Genomic DNA, 20,364 nt, shown 5'->3' on the forward strand with positions numbered 1-20,364 from the left:
TTGGTATAGGGGGACAAAATAAATTTATCCACGATAGCGCACAATGGCGCACTCGCGCAGCTGGTTTGGGTTCCGTGTAATAGTTAAGGATGTATTTAGCATAGGCAGCTCGCTTCGCCTCCCTCTCTCTCTCCGTGCATTCCCTTTGGATGGTAAAATAAATTGAATCAATATCGGCATCTGCTGGCTGTGGGCTAGGGAAATGATTTGGCTAGGGAGAATCAAGTAGACTGTCTTCACAAGGAGCCAAACGGGGGGGCTAACTTGAACTTCCAATAATAAATGCTAATTTTCATTGCAAACATTTTTGCTATGTTGGAGTAATGATTACACACCGGGCAAGCATTCCTGTGCCATAAAGGTCCAGACATCTTGGCAGATATAGTTCCCTACTCTTGAGAAGCCGGAGCAGGGCTAGAACCAACTACCTTGCTGTCAAAGGACAAATGCAATAATTCCTTTGCTATAAAGGTTCAGTGGCCTCATTAATAACCGCTGCATACATTTCACACTAAATATCTGCATACGCCATTTCTGAAAAGACTCCGCACGTACAAAAATATTGAGATTTCTCTACTTGGCACACGCCATACACACCCATGTTTCCCGTTGTAAATCAGACCCGTCCTGAAACTGCATGTGTGATCAAGCAATAAAACTCAACCTGAAAACACCCATCATTCACCTTTTATTGTGATATATGTATGTGACCAATAAAAGGTTGTTTAATAACACCCTTATTTGCTTTATACTTTGGAAGTATTGGAATAAGGACGTTTCTAAAAAAAAAACGTCCTGGCAAACTTGATCAAATGTCTCTGGAGGTGTTGGCAGTACTTTTTAAATTTTTACAGTGACATTGGCTGTATCTGACAGTTTCTGAAAGAAATTGTTTGAATTAAATCATTTCAATTAAATCATGTTTTTATGTTGGCCACTGGGCACAGACGTCAATTCAACGTCTATTTCACGTTGCTTCAACGTAATTTAATTGAAGTGACGTGTAAACAACGTTGATTTATTATCTAAATGTTGAAAGTGTGTGGGCGATGGAGAGAAACAAAATGGTGCAGTTTGAGGCCATGTGGTGGAGAGTGATGCGGGCGCCGGAGATGGGGTTGTGAGCAGGTGGGTCTGGGAAGGTGTGATGTCGTTGATGTTTGTGTGTATGTGCGTTTTTTGTATTTTTTGAGGAACAACAAATATATACCTCCCCAAAAAATTGAGTAGGCCTGTAGGCTACTTGGACAGTATGAAACCATCAGTCAGAAAATGGGAGAAACTTATTCTGCAATTTATGGGAAGCTAAGCACATTCTCACATCAAGTTAAATTTTTAAGTTACATTCATAAAGTTACAAAAGTTACATTCATTACATTCATAAATGCCAACTTTTGCATGGCCTGGCGCACCCACATTTTGTGTTATATTTTGTACATACAGTGCCTTCAGAAAGTATTCACACCCCCTGACCTTTTTCACATTTTGTTGTGTTACAGCCTGAATTTAAAACGGATGAAATTTAGATATTTTTTTTGTCAATACCCCATAATGTCAAAGTGGAATTCTGTTTTCAATTGTTTTTACAAATTAAATAAAAATGAAAAGCTAAAATGTCTTGAGTCAATAACTATTCAACTCCTTTGTTATGGCAAGCCTAAATAAGTTCAGGAGTAGATATTTGCTTAACAAGTAACATAATATGTCGAATGGACTCACACTGTGTGCAATAATAGTATTTAACATCATTTTTTATGACTACCTCAACACTGTACCCCACACATACAATTATCTGAAGGTCCCACAGTCGAGCAATGAATTTCAAACACAGATTTATTTTACCTTCATTTAACTAGGCAAGTCAGTTAAGAACAAATTCTTATTTTCAATGACGGCCAGTGGGTTAACTGCCTTGTTCAGGGGCAGAACGACAGATTTGTACCTTGTCAGCTCGGGGATTTGAACTTGCAACCTTTCGGTTACTAGTCCAACGCTCTAACCACTAGCCTACAAAAAAAAAAAAAGCATACATTGAATATCACTTTGAGCATAGTGAAGTTATTAGTTACACTTTGGATGGTGTATCAATACACCCAGTCATTACAAAGATACAGGCGTCTTTCCTAACTCAGTTGCCGGAGAGGAAGGAAACCTCTCAGGGATTTCACCATGAGGCCGAGTTACAATTTTGACTCAAATCGGCTTGAAAATCTAAGGCATGACCTGAAAAGGGTTGTCCAGCAATGATCAACAACCAATTTGACAGAGCTTGAAGAATGGGCAAATGTTTCACAATCTAGGTGTGGAAAGCTCTTAGAGACGTATTACCCAGAAAGATTCACAGCTGTCATTGGCTGCCAAATGTGCTTTTACAAAGTATTGACTCAAGGGTGTGAAAACCTATGTCAATAAGAGATGTGTATTTTAATTGTCAATAAATGTCTAAAAACAGGTTGGTTTTGTGTGTGTGTATCTGTAACACAACAAAATGTGGAATAAGTCAAGGGTTAGGAATCTTTCTGAAGCCACTGTACGTGTATGCACGGTTTATAAATGAGGCTCCAGACCACTTGGCAGAGGCAGTAGTACATTTGTAGGGTCCAGGGAGTCAACACTCATGATGGAATTTGATACGTGTCTTCATTATATTTTGTTGTGCTTTGTCTCAGGATGTCAGGTAGAGCAGTCAGGCCAGACGAAGGTCTGATGATGATGCAGGAGCTTGAAGACCGTCTGAAGGAGCAGATTGATAAACTAGAGCACGTCCGCCTCTCTGCTACTGAGCTCAAAGACAACCTTTCTGGGGTTTGTTTGCACTATTTATTCTCTCACTCAACTACTATAGCCTATAGGCCTATTTCTCCCTTTTCTTATCTGAAAACTGATCCACTACATACAGTGCATTCAGGAAGTATTCAGACCCCTTGAATTTTTTCACATTTTGTTACGTTACAGCCTTAATCTAAAATGCATTAAATATTTGTTTCATCAATCTACACAAAATACCCCATAATGTCAAAGTGAAAACAGGTTTTTAGACATTTCTGGAAATGGATTAAAAATATTTTTAAAATACCTTATTTACGTTAGAATTCAGACCCTTTGCTATGAGAAGAATGCAGAGAAGAATGGGAGAAACTCCCCAAATACAGGTGTGCCAAGCTTGTAGCGTCATACCCAAGAAGACTGTAATCGCTGCCAAAAGTGCTTCAACAAAATACTGTGTATGCTGAATGCTAATGTAAAATTTCACTTGTAATATTTTATTATTATTATTATTTGTTTTACTAGGCAAGTCCGTTAAGAAAAAATTCTTATTTTCAATGACGGCCTAGGAACAGTGGGTAACTGCCTGTTCAGGGGCAGAACGACAGATTTGTACCTTGTCAGCTCGGGGATTTGAACCTGCAACAATTTGTAAGTCGCTCTGGATAAGAGCGTCTGCTAAATGACTTAAATGTAAATGTAAATGTAAACCTTCCGGTTACTAGTCCAACACTCTAACCACTAGGCTACCCTGCCGCCCCAATAAACTTGCAAAAAATTCTAAACCTGTTTTTGCTTTGTCATTATGGGTTATTGTGTGTAGATTGACAAGAAAAATACAACAATTTAATCCATTTGAGAATAAGGCTGTCATGTAACAAAATGTGGAAAAAGTCAAATGGTCTGAATACTTTCCGAATGCACTGTACCTGTCCATGGAAGTCCCATTGAGCTCAGAGTGGGATTTATACTGAACTATGACTGTTTCTGTTTCTACACCATTGCAGATCAATGGTGATCTGAACCAATCTATTGCTGACCATCTGGACTGGCTGGGTCAGCTGTCAGAGCGAGTGGAGACCCTTCAGATGAACACATCCGTCTTTGTTCAGGTGAGAGACAGGAGACATGGTGAAGGGACAGTTTTAACTGACAACTGCTTCTGTCTGTGTTAAGAAGAGGTGCATGGATTTCTAAAATAGCATGGCTTTTGTGTGTAGATGAACCCGAAGCCTCGTACCTGGGGAGGGAAGCAGGGCTCCAGGCACGCTCCACGCTGGGGCCGACTCCACAGTCTGGCTGATGATGCCCAGTCTGAGTATGGCTGGTCCCCTATCCGCACACGACGCAACAGCGACGCTGCCTCCGAGATGTCCTGTGCCTGGTGACCTGGTAGCTCAGATGGATCAGTTGGTTGGACTTGGATCAGGGTTCTGGCAATACCAGGGTTGTGTGTTTGAATTGCGTGGGACACGTACTACACTGACTGTGTTAACTGCAAGTTGCTTTGGATAAATTAGTCTGCTAAAATACCATACTAAAAGACATGATTACAACAAACTAACTAAGCTGCACACAAACATACATTTTGTATTATTTCAGTGCCACAATATTAATCGCTATCCACTCACATTGCTGTAATTGTATCGAATAGTTGAACATTTCACTGCAGTTTGTTGGCAGTTTATTTGAGAAATTGACTTGTAATTATGCAATATAGTTATTGTTTGTATTTTGTGTTCTTCTGTGGTGCTTTTCTGTCTCTTGTAAAATGTTTGTTGATATTACTCAATGTTGCTATTATTCAAAGTTATTTGATTTTGTTTTGGTCTTCTCATTGTTGTGATCTTTTGCAGCTGCCAGCTATAACCAATGATGAAGCCACAACGCCTCCATCTTGGCACTCTCCCTAGCATTGTACATTTCTTTTTAGTGGAAGCTATAGAAATACATTTATTAATGTCTACAGTCGTTTTTGCCACATTTATTCTATTACAGACACATGAATGCATACTTTAAAATTAGATTATGTGAGCTAATCATTTAAAACAAATATTTTAACATTTTCCCAATAGCTAATAGTATAATTTTTTTTAGCTTACTAATGATACTGTCTCTACTACAACAACAAAAATACTTACACCGAACCAAAATATAAACGTAACATGCAACAATTTTAAAAAATGTAGATCATATAAGGAAATCAGTCAATATAAATAAATGGTTTGGGCCCTAATCTATGTATTTCACGACTGGGAATACAAATATGCATCTGTTGGTCGCAGATACCTTAAAAAAAAAAAAAAGGAAAGGATCAGATAATCAGTAGATCAGATAATAGATCAGATAATCAGTAGATCAGATAATCAGTAGATCAGTTAATCAGTAGATCAGATAATAGATCAGATAATCAGTAGATCAGATAATCAGTAGATCAGTTAATCAGTAGATCAGATAATAGATCAGATAATCAGTAGATCAGATAATAGATCAGATAATCAGTAGATCAGATAATAGATCAGATAATCAGTAGATCAGATAATAGATCAGTTAATCAGTTTGTATTTGGTGTTACCACCATTTGTCTCATGCAACGTGACACTTCTCTTTTGCATAGAGTTGATCAGGCTGTTGATTGTGGCCTGTGTAATGTTGTCCCACTCTTCAATGGCTGTGCGAAGTTGCTGGATATTGGCAGGAACTAGAACATGCTGTCGTATACATAGATCCATAGCATTCCAAACATGGGCAATGGGTGACATGTCTGGTGAGTATGCAGGCCATGGAAGAACTAGGACATTTCCAGCCTCCAGTGATGTAAAGTACCTTAGTAAAAATACTTTAAAGTACTACTTAAGTAGTTTTTTTGGTGTATCTGTCATTTGCAATTTTTTTAATGTTAAAAAACAACTTTTACTTCACTACATTCCTAAAGAAAATAATGTACTTTTTACTCCATATATTTTCCCTGACACCCAAAAGTACTTGTTACATTTTGACAGGAAAATGGTCCAATTCACACACTTATCAAGAGAACATCCTTGGTCATCCCTACTGCCTCTGATCAGGCGGACTCACTAAACACAAATGTTTGTAAATTATGTCTTTATTGTTGAAGTGTGCCTCTGGCTATCCTCTAATTAATAAAAAATAAATACAATTTTGCCGTCTGGTTTGCTTAATGTAAGGAATTTGAAATGGATTATACTTTTACTTTTGATACTTAAGTACATTTTAGCAATTCCATTTACTTTTCATACTGAAGTATATTTAAAACCAAACACTTTTAGATTTTTACTCAAGTAGTATTTTACTGGGTGACTTTTACTTGAGTCATTTTCTATTAAAGCATCTTTACTTTTACTCAAGTAAGACAATTGAGTACCTTTTCCACCACTGCCAGCTTCCTGGAATTGTGTACAGATCCTTGCGACAACGGCTGTGCATGATCATGCTGAAACATGAGCTGATGGCGACAGATGAATGGCATGACAATGGGCCTCAGGATCTCGTCACAGTATATCTGTGAATTGAAAATACCATTGATGAAATGCAATTGTGTTCGTTGCCTGTAGCTTATGCTTGCCCATACCATAACCCCACCGCAACAGTGGGGCACTCTGTTCACAACGGCACACTGTGTTCCATCACCTGATTGGCTACTGCTGACTAACACCTCTGTCTGTCCCGAAGCAAACGCCAGTTAGCCTCGAGCTAGGCCCATCTCCCGGCTACCCCAAGAGGTCTACCAGCTAATTCTTGGGCTACAATTCCTCTTTTGCCAACTGGCCTTTATTGCCGACATGAAGCCCCTGTGATCCATCACGACTGGTCTGCCGACATAATCGTCCGAGGAGGTTTCAACAGGCTTTTCCGTTGCAACGATGCCAAAGACCCATCTGCTTTCCCCGGCCCGCTAGCTTTCTGAATCGTCGTGTCTCCAGCTCGCCTAGCGTAGTAGCGACTACCGAACGGCTCCCTGACTCACTCAATTGCTGCTCATTGGACCCTATGATCACTCGGCTACACATGCCTCTCACTAATGTCAATATGCCTTGTCTACAGCTGTTTAGGTTAGTTATTATTTTATAATAATAATAATAATAATAATATATGCCATTTAGCAGACGCTTTTATCCAAAGCGACTTACAGTCATGTGTGCATACATTCTACGTATGGGTGGTCCCGGGGATCGAACCCACTACCCTGGCGTTACAAGCGCCATGCTCTACCAACTGAGCTACAGAAGGATTTTATTTCACTATAGAGCCCCAGCCCCGCCCAACTTGCCTTCGTTAGCTCTTTTGTCCCACCCCCCACACATGCGGAGACCTCACCTGGCTTAACTGGTGCCACCAGAGACACCGTTCTCATCGTCACTCAATGCCGAGGTTTACCTCCACTGTACTCACATCCTACCATACACTTGTCTGTACATTATGCCCTGAATCTATTCTACCACGTCCAGAAATCTGCTCCGTTTATTCTCTGTTCCCAACGCACTAGACGACCAGATCTTATAGCCTTTAGCCGTACCCTTATCCTACTCCTCCTCTGTTCCTCTGGTGATGTAGAGGTTAACCTCTATAGTCTCCAGTACCACATCTATTCCCCAGGCGCTCTCATTTGTAGACTTCTGTAACCGTAAAAGCCTTGGTTTCATGCATGTTAACATCAGAAGCCTCCTCCCTAAGTTTGTTTTATTTACTGCTTTAGCACACTCCGCCAACCCTGATGTCCTAGCCATGTCTGAATCCTGGTTTAGGAAGGTCACCAAAAAATGCAGAAATTACCATCCCCAACTACATTTTCCGACAAGATAGAACTGCCAAAGGGGGCGGAGTTGCAATCCACTGCAGAGATACCCTGCAGAGTCCTATCATACTATCCAGGTCCGTGCCCAAGCAGTTCGAGCTTCTACTTCTAAAAATCCACAACAAGTCTCTCACCGTTTCCGCTTGTTATAGACCCCCCTCATCCCCCAGCTGTTGCCTGGACACCGTATGTGAATTGATTGCCCCCCCCATCTATCGTCAGAGTTCGTACTGTTAGGTGACCTAAACTGGGACATGTTTAACACCCCGGCCGTCCTACAATCTAAACTAGATCCCCTTAAACTCACACAAATGATCAAGGAACCTACCAGGTACAACCCTAAATCCGTAACCATGGGCACCCTCATAGATATCATCCTGACAAACTTGCCCTCTAAATACACCTCTGCTGTCTTCAACCAGGATCTCAGCGATCACTGCCTCATTGCCTGCGTCCGTAATGGGTCCGTGGTCAAACGACCACTCCTCATCACTGTCAAACTCTCCCTAAAACACTTCAGCGAGCAGGCCTTTCTCATCGACCTGGCATGGGTATCCTGGAAGGATATTGACCGCATCCTGTCAGTAGAGGATGCCTGGTTGCTCTTTAAAAGTGCTTTCCTCGCCATCTTCAATAAGCATGCCCCATTCAAAAAAATGTAGAACTAAGAACAGATATAGCTCTTCGATCACCCCAGACTTGACTGACCTTGACCAGCACAAAAACATCCTATGGCATACTGCATTATCATCGAATAGCCCCTGCAATATGCAACTTTTCAGGGAAGTTAGGAACCAATATAGACAGTCAGTTAGGACTGAGGCAAGCTTTTTCAAACAGAAATGTGCATCCTGTATCACTAATTCCCCAAAGTTTTGGGACACTGTAAAGTCCATGGAGCATAAGAGCACCTCCTCCCAGCTGCCCATTGCACTGAGGCTAGGAAACACTGTCACCACCGATAAATCTACGATAATCAATCATTTCAATGACCATTTTTCCACGGCTGGCCATGTTTTCCACCTGGCTACCCCTACCCTGGTCAACAGTCCTGCACCCCCACAGAAACTTGCCCAAGTCCACCCCGCTTCTCCTTCACCCAAATCCAGACAACTGAAAGAGCTGCAAAATCTGGATCCCTACAAATCAGCAGGGCTAGACAATCTGAACCCTCTCTTTCTGAAATTATCCGCCAAAATTGTTGCAACCCCTATTACTAGCCTGTTCAACCTATCTTTCGTATCATCTGAGGTCCCCAAAGATTGGAAAGCTGCCGCGGTCATCCCTCTCTTCAAAAGGGGAAGACACTCTAGACCCAAACTGTTATAGACCTTTATCCATCCTTCCCTGCCTTTCTAAAATCTTCAAAAGCCAAGTTAACAAACATATCACCAACCATTTTGAATCCCACCGTACCTTCTCCACTATGCAATCTGGTTTCGGAGCTGGTCATCAGTGCACCTCAGCCACACTCAAGGTCCTAAACGATATCATAACCCCCATTGACAAAAGACAATACTGTGCAGCCGTCTTCATCGACCTGGCCAAGGCTTTCGACTCTGTCAATCACACATTCTTATCGTCAGACTCAATGGCCTTGTTTTCTCAAATGACTGCCTCATCTAGTTCACCAACTACTTCTCAGACAGAGTTCAGTGTGTCGAATCGGAGTGCCTGTTGTCCGGACCTCTGGCAATCTCTATGGGGGTGCCACAGAGTTCAATTATCGGGCTGATGACTCTCTGATTCACCTCTACGCAGACGATACCATTATGTATACATCTGGCCCTTCTTCGGACACTGTGTTAACAAACATCCTAACAAGCTTCAATGCCATACAACACTCCTTCCGTGGCCTCCAACTGCTTTTAAATGCTAGTAAAACTACATAAATGCTCTTCAACCGATTGCTGCCTGCACCTGCCCACCCAACTAGCATCACTACTCTGGACGGTTTTGACTTAGAATATGTGGACAACTACAAATACCTAGGTGTCTGGTTAGACTGTAAACTCTCCTACTGATTTGTGACTTTGGCGATGTCATTTACAAAATAGCCTCCAACACTCAGCAAATTGGATGTAGTCTATCACAATGCCATCCGTTTTATCACCAAAGCCCCAAAAACTACCCACCACTGCGACCTGTATGCTCTCATTGGCTGTCCCTCGCTATATATTTTTCGCCAAACCCACTGGCTCCATGTCATCTATAAGTCTTTGCCAGGTATAACACCGCCTTATCTCAACTCACTGGTCCCCATAGCAACACCCATCTGTAGCATGTGCACCAGCAGGTATATTTCACTGGTCATCCCCAAAGTCAACACTTCCTTTGGCCGCCTTTCCTTCCAGTTCTCTGCTGCCAATGACTAGAACGAATTGCAAAAATCCCTGAAGCTGGAGACTTACATCTCCCTCTGTAACTTTAAGCATCAGCTGTCAGAGCAGTTTACCGATCACTGTACCAATACACAGCCCATCTGTAAATAGCACACCCAACTACCTCGTCCCCATATTGTTATTTATTTTATTATTTTTTGCTCTTTTGCAACCCAGTATCTCTACATGCACATCATCATCTGCACATCTATAATTCCAGTGTTAATGCTAAATTTCACCTCTATGGCCTATTTATTGCCTTACCTCCCTAATCTTACTACATTTGCACACACTGTACAGTCATGGCCAAAAGTTCTGAGAATGATACATATTCATTTTCACATTGTCTGCTGCCTCAGTTTGTATGATAGCAATTTGCATATACTCCAGCATGTTATAAAGAGTGATCAGATGAATTGCAATTAATTGCAAAGTCCCTCTTTGCCATGCAAATTAACTGAATCCCCCAAAAACATTTCCACTGTATTTCAGCCCTGCCATAAAAGGACCAGCTGACATCATGTCAGTGATTCTCTCGTTAACACAGGTGTGAGTGTTGACGAGGACAAGGCTGGAGATCACGCTGTCATGCTGATTGAGTTCAAATAACAGACTGGAAGCTTCAAAAGGAGGGTGGTGCTTGGAATCATTGTTCTCCCTCTGTCAACCACAGTTACCTGCAAGGAAACATGTGCTGTCATCATTGCTTTGCACAAAGAGGGCTTCACAGGCAAGGATATTGCTGCCAGTAAGATTGCACCTAAATCAACCATTTATCGGATCATCAAGAATTTCAAGGAGAGCGGTTCAATTGTTGTGAAGAAGGCTTCAGTGCGCCCAAGAATGTCCAGCAAGCGCCAGGACCATCTCCTAAAGTTGAGTCAGCTGCTGGATCAGGAGACCACCAGTCCAAGATTGCTCAGGAATGGCAGCAGGCAGGTGTGACGCACAGTGAGGCGAAGACTTTTGGAGGATGGCCTGATGTCAAGAAGGGCAGCAAAGAAGCCACTTTTCTCCAGGAAAAACATCAGAGACAGACTGATATTCTGTAAAAGGTACAGGGGACTGCTGAGTGCTGGGGTAAAGTCATTTTCTATGATGAATACCCTTTCCGATTGTTTGGGGCATCCGGAAAAAAGCTTGTCCGGAGAAGACAAGGTAAGCGCTACCATCAGTCCTGTGTCATGCCAACAGTAAAGCATCCTGAGACCATTCATGTGTGGGGTTGCTTCTCAGCCAAAAGAGTGGGCTCACTCACAATTTTGCCTAAGAACACAGCCATGAATAAGGAATGGTACCAACACATCCTCCGAGAGCAACTTCTCCCAACCATCCAGGAACAGTTTGGTGTCAAAGAATGCCTTTTCCAGCATGATGGAGCACCTTGCCATAAGGCAAAAGTGATTACTAAGTGGCTTGGAGAACAAAACATCGATATTTTGGGTCCATGGCCAGGAAACTCTCCAGACCTTAATCCCATTGAGAACTTGGGGTCAGTCCTCAAGAAACGGGTGGACAAACAAAACCCCACAAATTCTGACAAACTCCAAGAATTGATTATGCAAGAATGGGCTGCCATCAGGACCAGAAGTTAACTGACAGCATGCCAGGGTGGATTTCAGAGGTCTTGAAAAAGAAGGGTCAACACTGCAAATATTGACTCTTTGCATCAACTTCATGTACAGTGGGGCAAAGTATTTAGTCAGTCACCAATTGTGCATGTTCTCCCACTTAAAAAGATGAGAGAGGCCTGAAATTTTCATCATAGGTAAACTTCAACTATGACAGACAAAATAAGAGAAAAAATCCAGAAAATCACATTGTAGGATTTTTAATGAATTTATTTGCAAATTATGGTGGAAAATAAGTATTTGGTCAATAACAAAAGTTTATCTCAATACTTTGTTATATACCCTTTGTTGGCAATGACAGAGGTCAAACGTTTTCTGTAAGTCTTCACAAGGTTTTCACACACTGTTGCTGGTATTTTGGCCCATTCCTCCATGCAGATCTCCTCTAGAGCAGTGATGTTTTGGGGCTGTTGCTGGGCAACACGGACTTTCAACTCCCTCCAAAGATTTTCTATGGAGTTGAGATCTGGAGATGGCTAGGCCACTCCAGGACCTTGAAATGCTTCTTACGAAGCCACTCCTTCGTTGCCCGGGCGGTGTGTTTGGGATCATTGTCATGCTGAAAGACCCAGCCACGTTTCATCTTCAATGCCCTTGCTGATGGAAGGAGGTTTTCACTCAAAATCTCACGATACATGGCCCCATTCATTCTTTCCTTTACACGGATCAGTCGTCCTGGTCCCCTTGCAGAAAAACAGCCCCAAAGCATGATGTTTCCACCCCCATGCTTCACAGTAGGTATGGTGTTCTTTGGATCCAACTATTTAATTATTAATGTAATTATTAATTTAATTACTAATTATTTGTCCTCCAAACACGATGAGTTGAGTTTTTACCAAAAAGTTATATTTTGGTTTCATCTGACCATATGACATTCTCCCAATCTTCTTCTGGATCATCCAAATGCTCTCTAGCAAACTTCAGACGGGCCTGGACATGTACTGGCTTAAGCAGGGGGACACGTCTGGCACTGCAGGATTTGAGTCCCTGGCGGCGTAGTGTGTTACTGATGGTAGGCTTTGTTACTTTGGTCCCAGCTCTCTTCAGGTCATTCACTAGGTCCCTCCGTGTGGTCCTGGGATTTTTGCTCACCGTTCTTGTGATCATTTTGACCCCACAGGGTGAGATCTTGCGTGGAGCCACAGATCGAGGGAGATTATCAGTGGTCTTGTATGTCTTCCATTTCCTAATAATTGCTCCCACAATGGATTTCTTCAAACCAAGCTGCTTACCTATTGCAGATTCAGTCTTCCCAGCCTGGTGCAGGTCTACAATTTTGTTTCTGGTGTCCTTTGACAGCTCTTTGGCCTTGGCCATAGTGGAGTTTGGAGTGTGACTGTTTGAGATTGTGGACAGGTGTCTTTTATACTGATAACAAGTTCAAACAGGTGCCGTTAATACAGGTAATGAGTGGAGGACAAGAGGAGCCTCTTAAAGAAGAAGTCACAGGTCTGTGAGAGCCAGAAATCTTGCTTGTTTGTAGGTGACCAAATACTTATTTTCCACCATAATTTGCAAATAAATTCAATAAAAATTCTACAATGTGATTTTCTGGATGTTTTTTTCTAATTTTGTCTGTCATAGTTTAAGTGTGCCTATGATGAAAATTACAGGCCTCTCTCATCTTTTTAAGTGGGAGATCTTGCACAATTGGTGGCTGATTAAATACTTTTTCCCCACTGTAATTCTCAATAAAAGCCTTTGACACTTGTGAAATGCTTGTAATTATACAATGTATTCCATAGTAACATCTGACAAAAATATCTAAAGACACTGTGAAGCAGCAAACTTTGTGGAAATTAATATTTGTGTAATTCTCCAAATTTTGGGCCACGACTGTACATGGATTTTTCTATTGTGTTATTGTACGTTTGTTTATCCCACGTGTAACTCTGTGTTTTCATCACACTGCTTTGCTTAATCTAGGCCATGTCACAGTTGTAAATTAGAACTTGTTCTCAACTGGCCTACCTGGTTAAATAAAGGTGAAATAAAAATGTTAAAATACCAGTACAGTTGAAAGCAGGATTCATCCCTGAAGAGGACACTTCTCCAGCGTGCCAGTGGCCATGGAACGTGAACATTTTCCTACTGAAGCTGGTTACGACACCAAACTGGAGTCAGGTCAAGACCTTGATGAGGAGAAATTCTTCGGTTGTGCAAACTCACAGTTTAATCAGCTGTACGGGTGGCTGGTCTCAGACAATCCTGCAGGTGAAGAAGCCAAATGTGGAGGTCCTGGGCTGGCGTGGTTTCATGTAGTCTGCCGTTCTGAGGCTGGTTGGACGTACAGTCAAATTCTCTAAAACAATGTTAGGAGGCGGCTTATGGTAGAGAAATTAACATTCAATTCTCTGGCAACAGCTCTGATGGACATTCTTGCTGTCAGCATGCCAATTGCATGCTACCTCAGAACTTGAGATATCTGTGGCATTGTGACAAAACTGCACATTTTAGAGTTACCTTTTATTGTCCCCAGCACAAGGTGCACCAGTGTAATGATCATGCTGTTTAATCAGCTTCTTGATATGCCACACCTGTCAGGTGGATGGGTTACCTTGACAAAGGAGAAATGCTCACTAACAGGGATATAAACTAATTTGTGCACAACATTTGAGAGAAATAAGCTTTTTGTGCACATGGAACATTTCTGGGATCTTTCATTTATGCTCATGAAACTTGGGACCAACACTTTACATGCTGCATTTATATTTTTATTCAGTGTAAATACATGTAATTTTGTCCTTGAAGCATTTAATTGAAATACTGTAGCATTCTATTCATTCCTATGGAGGACTGCTCATACTGGGGAGTGGCTATATGGGCGACCGGTGGCTTCAAAGTCTCTCTCAAGGGCCAATACATAGCATCAGCAATACATAATTGGCTAATCTTACCAAAAAGTGTACACCTTGTTATGTAGTTATCTCAGTGTATAATAAAGAAAAAACCCTCAACACAATCTGCATATGCATGATGAACCATTTTAAAACCTGTTCCACAACAATAATAGGCAAATTCCATCAAATACTAATTTAAATCATCAGGAGTTAAAGGCTACAGAGAAAAAAACTAAGTTAATTCCAGTATGTATTTGTTACCTTGTTGATTACCTGTTTTATAGTCACTGTTGAAATGGAGCCAGAGCAATCGAAGCCAGGTTCCTGCACCTTGGGTCAAAGGGGGAGCCGAGGTCCAGCATCTTATGGGTCCAAAGAGAAAAGGATGATAAACTCTTAGGGTTATTATTGCCAAGGTTTGAGCCAAGGTGTGGACATGAAGCTAGAGTTATGGCTAGGGTAAGGGTTAAGCCAGGGTGTGGACATGAAGTTAGGCTTATAATGTATTACCAGTCTAGGGTTGGGGTTGGTGCTACAGCTATAACTACAATATTTCCAGTCTAGGGTTAAATTTAGGGTTATGGTTGGCTCTACAGCTGTACATGTATTACCAAGCCTAGGGTTAGAGTTATGGTTTGGTTGTTTCTATAGCTTTAAATACAATGTATTACTAGGGTTATGGTTTTGGTTTGTGCTATAGCTTTAAATACAATGTATTACTAGGGTTATGGTTTTGGTTTGTGCTATAGCTTTAAATACAATGTATTACTAGGGTTATGGTTTTGGTTTGTGCTATAGCTTTAAATACAATGTATTACTAGGGTTATGGTTTTGGTTTGTGCTGTAGCTTTAAATACAATGCATTACTAGGGTTATGGTTTTGGTTTGAGCTACAGCTCTAAGCACAATGTATTACTCGTCTACTTTTAGGGTTGAGGTAAGGGTTAGGGCTGAACCGGGGTGTGGACATGAAGTTAGGGTTAGGATGGACATTTGCCTGGCTGATGCGACCCATGTGGTACACAGCAGACTTGGAGGGGGACTTTGAGTTTGTATCAGCCAGACTAGCTGGACATGGGGCAAGAGGAAAGTGTGGAGAGATGGCAGATAACAGGGCATGGCTCAACCCCTAATCTTAACTCTACACCTTCAAATAGAGGCTCCTCCACTCCACCTCTGAATTCCCAATCCAGTGGAGACTGCTGAGGGGAGGATTACTCATAATAATGGTTGGAATGGAGTCAGTGGAATGGTATCATTGGTGGTGATTTCCATGTGGTTCATACCATTCAATTGACTCCATTACAATCATTATTATGAGCCATCCTCCCCTCAGCAGCCTCCACCCACGTTAATATAGCTACTGCACATTGTATGGATACTTAATATCAACCACTATTACATTATGAATACGGGATAATTTGTAACATCAAGCAATTAATACTGGTCATCACAATAACCACAGCCAATAAGTCAAATTTGGCTATATCGTAAAAAATGAATGAAAGCAAAAATGTGCTCTATGATCAAAATTGAAGGTTACGCATAAAGTAAACACTATGGTTAAGGTTAGGGTTACTACTTTGTTGTTACGGTAACATGTAACATCAACCTATGAAGACTGGAAAACGAACATTTTACCCTGCACTACCTGAAGAAACTAAGAAAAGACATTAACATTAACTGTATTTTTTATGTATAGCATCCAGAAACAATTTTGCATTTATTTGGACATTGTCTCTTTGTAAAGAAATTATGGCAAGATATTCATAGTTTTATAATTGTTAATATTCTTGATGACTTTTGTTTGTTATGTGAGAATGTGCTGCTCGGTTTCCTTAACTATAATAAGTATAAAGAAAAAGCATTTTACCTCATAAATCTAATTGTGCTAATGTAAAATATGAATAAATGTAAATTCACTCATTAAAAAAAACATATTCCATGTTTTGTTTAAGGCATTCTAGCAGTACATTAAGACCACTCTACATTCTTCTAACAAGAAAGCTGTTAAAACAATCAATACGTGCGTATATTTTAAGGTCTTTGTGTAATCTGTAATTTGTTGTAACCCCTTGAATATTGTATCATTGTCTTTTTGTATTCTTCTTGTATGTATACAGGTGTTTCTGCAATAAAAAAACATAGATCATTGACATTTCCTTTGTTCTCAAGCACTTCCTTTTTAACAGCAGAGGTCACTGTAGATCCATGTTACCATATCTGAGGTTGTTTTGAATAAAGCTTTGGATTTGAAAGAAGCGTGGGTGTTTGTTATTCGTTCGTCGTTTGTTGTTGTTGTCAAAGCAAGCGTAGGAAAGAAGTAGCCTTACGTCGCCAGAAATCGTTTTGATACCCAGGCATTTAACGTTAGCTTTTTTAAAATAATTATTGTCGTTACGGCTATCGAATAATTCCTGGAAACAATGGCAGAAAGCGACTGGGACACCGTGACGGTTTTGAGGAAGAAGGGTCCGACTGCTGCGCAGGCCAAATCTAAGCAGGTAGCTAGCTGCTAGCTAGAGCAGCTAGCATTAGCCACTTAGCATGTGAACCTGAGAAACAACTCAATATATTGTAAATAAATATGCGATTTAATTAATCAAACCACTGAGCCCGTGTAGGCTGCACACTGTCACTGGCAGGGAAGCTTGCTAATAAATCCCGGGGATTTGATTGTGACCTCGCCTCTCCCTGGCGTTTCCTGCTCGGTAAAACGGTCGACGTGGACAGAAATAGCAACTATGTGGGTTGGCATCTAATCATTTGACTGACGTCGATGAATTGGACTTTTATCAAACATTTTCTGCGTTTTTCGTAGCCTGTGTTTTGATTCTGTGTTGGATCAGCCCCCCTGGCCTGGCCTACTCGTCAGCTGTACAAGCTAACTAAATATATCCCTGTGTTATGGAACGATGTAGAGTACATTTGAATAATATGCCATGTTTTGTCTAGGCTATCACAGCTGCACAGAGACGTGGAGAAGACCTCGAGACTACTAAGAAATGTAAGCCTTGTTCTATACAGCAATCCATGCAAAGTGCAATCCACCAGCTCCCCTACTGGAAAGTCTGGGACATGAAGGATTGATTTCTGAATTAAATTATGTTATGGCTTGTTTATGCTTACCATGACAATGAATGTCTCCACAGGGTCTGCAGGGCAGAACAAGCAGCACCTGATGACCAAGAACACGGCCAAGCTGGACCGTGAGACGGAGGAGCTGCAGCACCAGCGGGTCTCCCTGGAGGTGGGAAAAGTCATCCAGCAGGGCCGCCAGAACAAGGGCCTCACCCAGAAAGACCTAGCCACTGTGAGTAATGCTACCGCAAACCCATATGACTCATTAAGATATTGGTGCATTTCTGTGGCTTCCTTGTCTCCTCTGCACTCATCTAAACACAGTGTAGCTGAAAATTATGTCCAATACTTTCACATCAGTACATATGAGGATGGGAGGACACTTTGAAGATGCCTCCAATGTATGTGTACCTTAAAAGAGATGGCCTCAGTGATGATTGACATTTCAACAGTTTGACTGTACAGTGCATTTGGAAAGTATTCAGACCCCTTCCCTTTTTCCACATTTTGTTACATTACAGCCTTATTCTAAAATGGATTAGAAATTGTAGCCTATTTATTCAAAGTAAAAAATGGATACCTTATTTACGTAAGCATTTGCTATGAGACTCGAAATTGAGCTTAGGTACATCCTGTTTCCATTGATTGTCCTTGAGATGTTTTCAAAAGTCCACCTGTGGTGAATTCATTTAAATGGACATGATTTACATGATATAGACACCAGTCTATATAAGATACTACAATTGACAGTGCATGTCAGAGCAAACACCAAGCCTAGAGGTCGAGGGAATTGTCTGTAGAGTTCCGAGACAGGATTGTGTCAAGGCACAGATCTGGGGAAGGCTACCAAAACATTTCTGTAGCATTGATGGTCCCCAATAACACAGTAGCCTCCATTTTTCAATTAAAGAAGTTTGGAACCACCAAGACTCTTCCTAGAGCTGGCCGCCCGACCAAACTGAGCAGTCGGGGGGAGACATGCCTTTGTCAGGGAGGTGACCAAGAACCCAATGGTCACTCTTACAGAGTTCCTCTGTGGAGAGGGGAGAACCTTCCAGAAGGACAAGCATCTCTGCAGCACTCCACTAATCAGGTCTTTATGGTAGAGTGGCCAGACGGAAGCCACTCCTCAGTAAAAGGCACATGACAACCGGCTTGTAGTTTGCAAGAAAAGGAGTACCTAAAGGACTCTTAAACCATGAGAACAAGATTCTCTGGTCTGATTGAACTCTTTAGCTGGAATGCCAAGCGTCACGTCTGAAGGAAACCTGGCACAATCCCTACAATGGCACATGGTGGTGGCAGCATCATGCTGTGGGGATGTTTTCAGCAGCATGGACTGAGACTAGTCAGGACCAAGGGAAAGATAAAGGGAGCAAAGTACAGAGGGATCCTTGATGAAAACCTGCTCCAGAGCACTCAGGATCTCAGACTGGGGTGAAGATTCACCTTCTAACAGGACAACGACCCTAAGCATACAGCTAAGACAAAGCAGGAGTGGCTTTGGGACAAGTCTCTGAATGTCCTTGAGTGGCCCAGCCAGAGCCTGGACTTGAACCCTATCGAACATCTCTGGAGAGACCTGAAAATAGCTGTGAAGCAACACTCCCCATCCAACCTGATAGAGCTTAAGGATCTGCAGAGAAGAATGTGAAAAACTCCCCAAACACAGGTGTGCCAAGCTTGTAGAGTCATACCCAAGACGACTCGAGGCTGTAATCACTGCCAAAGGAGCTTCAACAAAGTACTCAGTGAATGGTCTGAATACTTATGTAAATGTGATATTTCCGTTTTATTTTTAATACATTTGCAAAAATTCTAAACCTTTTTTTGCTTTGTCATTATGGGGTGTTGTGTGTAGATTGAGGGGGGGGGGAACAATTTAATTCATTTTAGAATAAGGCTGTAACAAAATGTGGGAAAAGTCAAGGGGTCTGAATACACTGTAGGTCTAAATAGAATAATGTTTTTAGGTCACAGATTTTTACTGACATCTCTTTTGGCTTTCAGAAAATCAATGAGAAGCCTCAGGTCATTGCTGACTATGAGTGTGGGAAAGCAATTCCCAACAATCAGGTCATGGGAAAGATTGAGAGAGCAATCGGTGAGTGGAATCTGGGAAAGACTCACACTGACATTTTTCCTAATCAACCCCTATGTTTAATCAGGTCTCGGAGTAGTATGCCACCTTATTCATCTGTACTTTGGATTTTACCATTGGTACTTTTTTTGTCTGACATCGCAACTTTTTGCTCACAGGTTTGAAACTGCGCGGGAAAGATATTGGACTGCCCCTGGAGGCAAAACCCAAGAAGAAATGAGGACAAAGCCTCGAAATCAGCCCCCCTTCCCCATGTACCCCACTTTCATCCCCACGTCCCCTTCCATTATCCCCACCTCCCTACTCCGCTATGACCCTGCCTCCCTCACCCCCCTCCTCTACCTGGGCTGATCTCCACCTGTCCTGCTACAGGACCTGGTGATCCACCACGTTATAAGCTGCATATACTGACAAGTCATCACAAAATACTTCTTATAAACAATGATTGAATGCATTGTAAAACTTGCAAACCAAAAGTGCTGTGAAATGTAATTTTTATTTTGTTCGCTACTGCTTTGGCATTAACTTATTTTGGGATGTTTGAAACATACTAGGTGAATTTTACCACGGCCATGTGCATCGATTTGACTTTTTCTCTGAGCATGTTCTTTATCCATTTCGTAAGTGCTTGTTTGCGGCCTTTTCAGGCACATTGTATATTAGGTCATTACAATATGAACATGTCCTACTGTAGCTTGGTTTTGAATTTAAAATAAAGTTTGGCAGTCTACTTGCCATCTGATGGTTA

At 41.6% G+C, this 20,364-nt stretch overlaps 1 protein-coding gene across 1 annotated transcript; it reads left to right on the plus strand.

Annotated features, from left to right (window-relative positions):
- Window positions 1-16,661: 16,661 nt before the first annotated feature.
- Window positions 16,662-20,364, plus strand: LOC124007263 (endothelial differentiation-related factor 1 homolog). The gene is made up of 5 exons (XM_046317697.1): window positions 16,662-16,938; window positions 17,390-17,441; window positions 17,587-17,747; window positions 19,526-19,619; window positions 19,775-20,364. The coding sequence occupies exons 1-5, from the start codon at window positions 16,861-16,863 to the stop codon at window positions 19,834-19,836; spliced, it is 447 nt and encodes a 148-aa protein (XP_046173653.1). The 5' UTR covers window positions 16,662-16,860; the 3' UTR covers window positions 19,837-20,364.

This window comes from Oncorhynchus gorbuscha, linkage group LG20, assembly GCF_021184085.1.
Source record: "Oncorhynchus gorbuscha isolate QuinsamMale2020 ecotype Even-year linkage group LG20, OgorEven_v1.0, whole genome shotgun sequence".
In the NCBI taxonomy this organism is placed as follows: Eukaryota; Metazoa; Chordata; class Actinopteri; order Salmoniformes; family Salmonidae; genus Oncorhynchus; species Oncorhynchus gorbuscha.

Bases quoted from the DNA above. Each gene is read 5' to 3' on its own strand.
- LOC124007263 (XM_046317697.1), top strand. From the start codon at position 16,861: ATGGCAGAAAGCGACTGGGACACCGTGACGGTTTTGAGGAAGAAGGGT. The intron at 16,939-17,389 runs GTAGCTAGCTGC...TGTTTTGTCTAG, and splicing joins CGCAGGCCAAATCTAAGCAG to GCTATCACAGCTGCACAGAG. The intron at 17,442-17,586 runs GTAAGCCTTGTT...ATGTCTCCACAG, and splicing joins CCTCGAGACTACTAAGAAAT to GGTCTGCAGGGCAGAACAAG.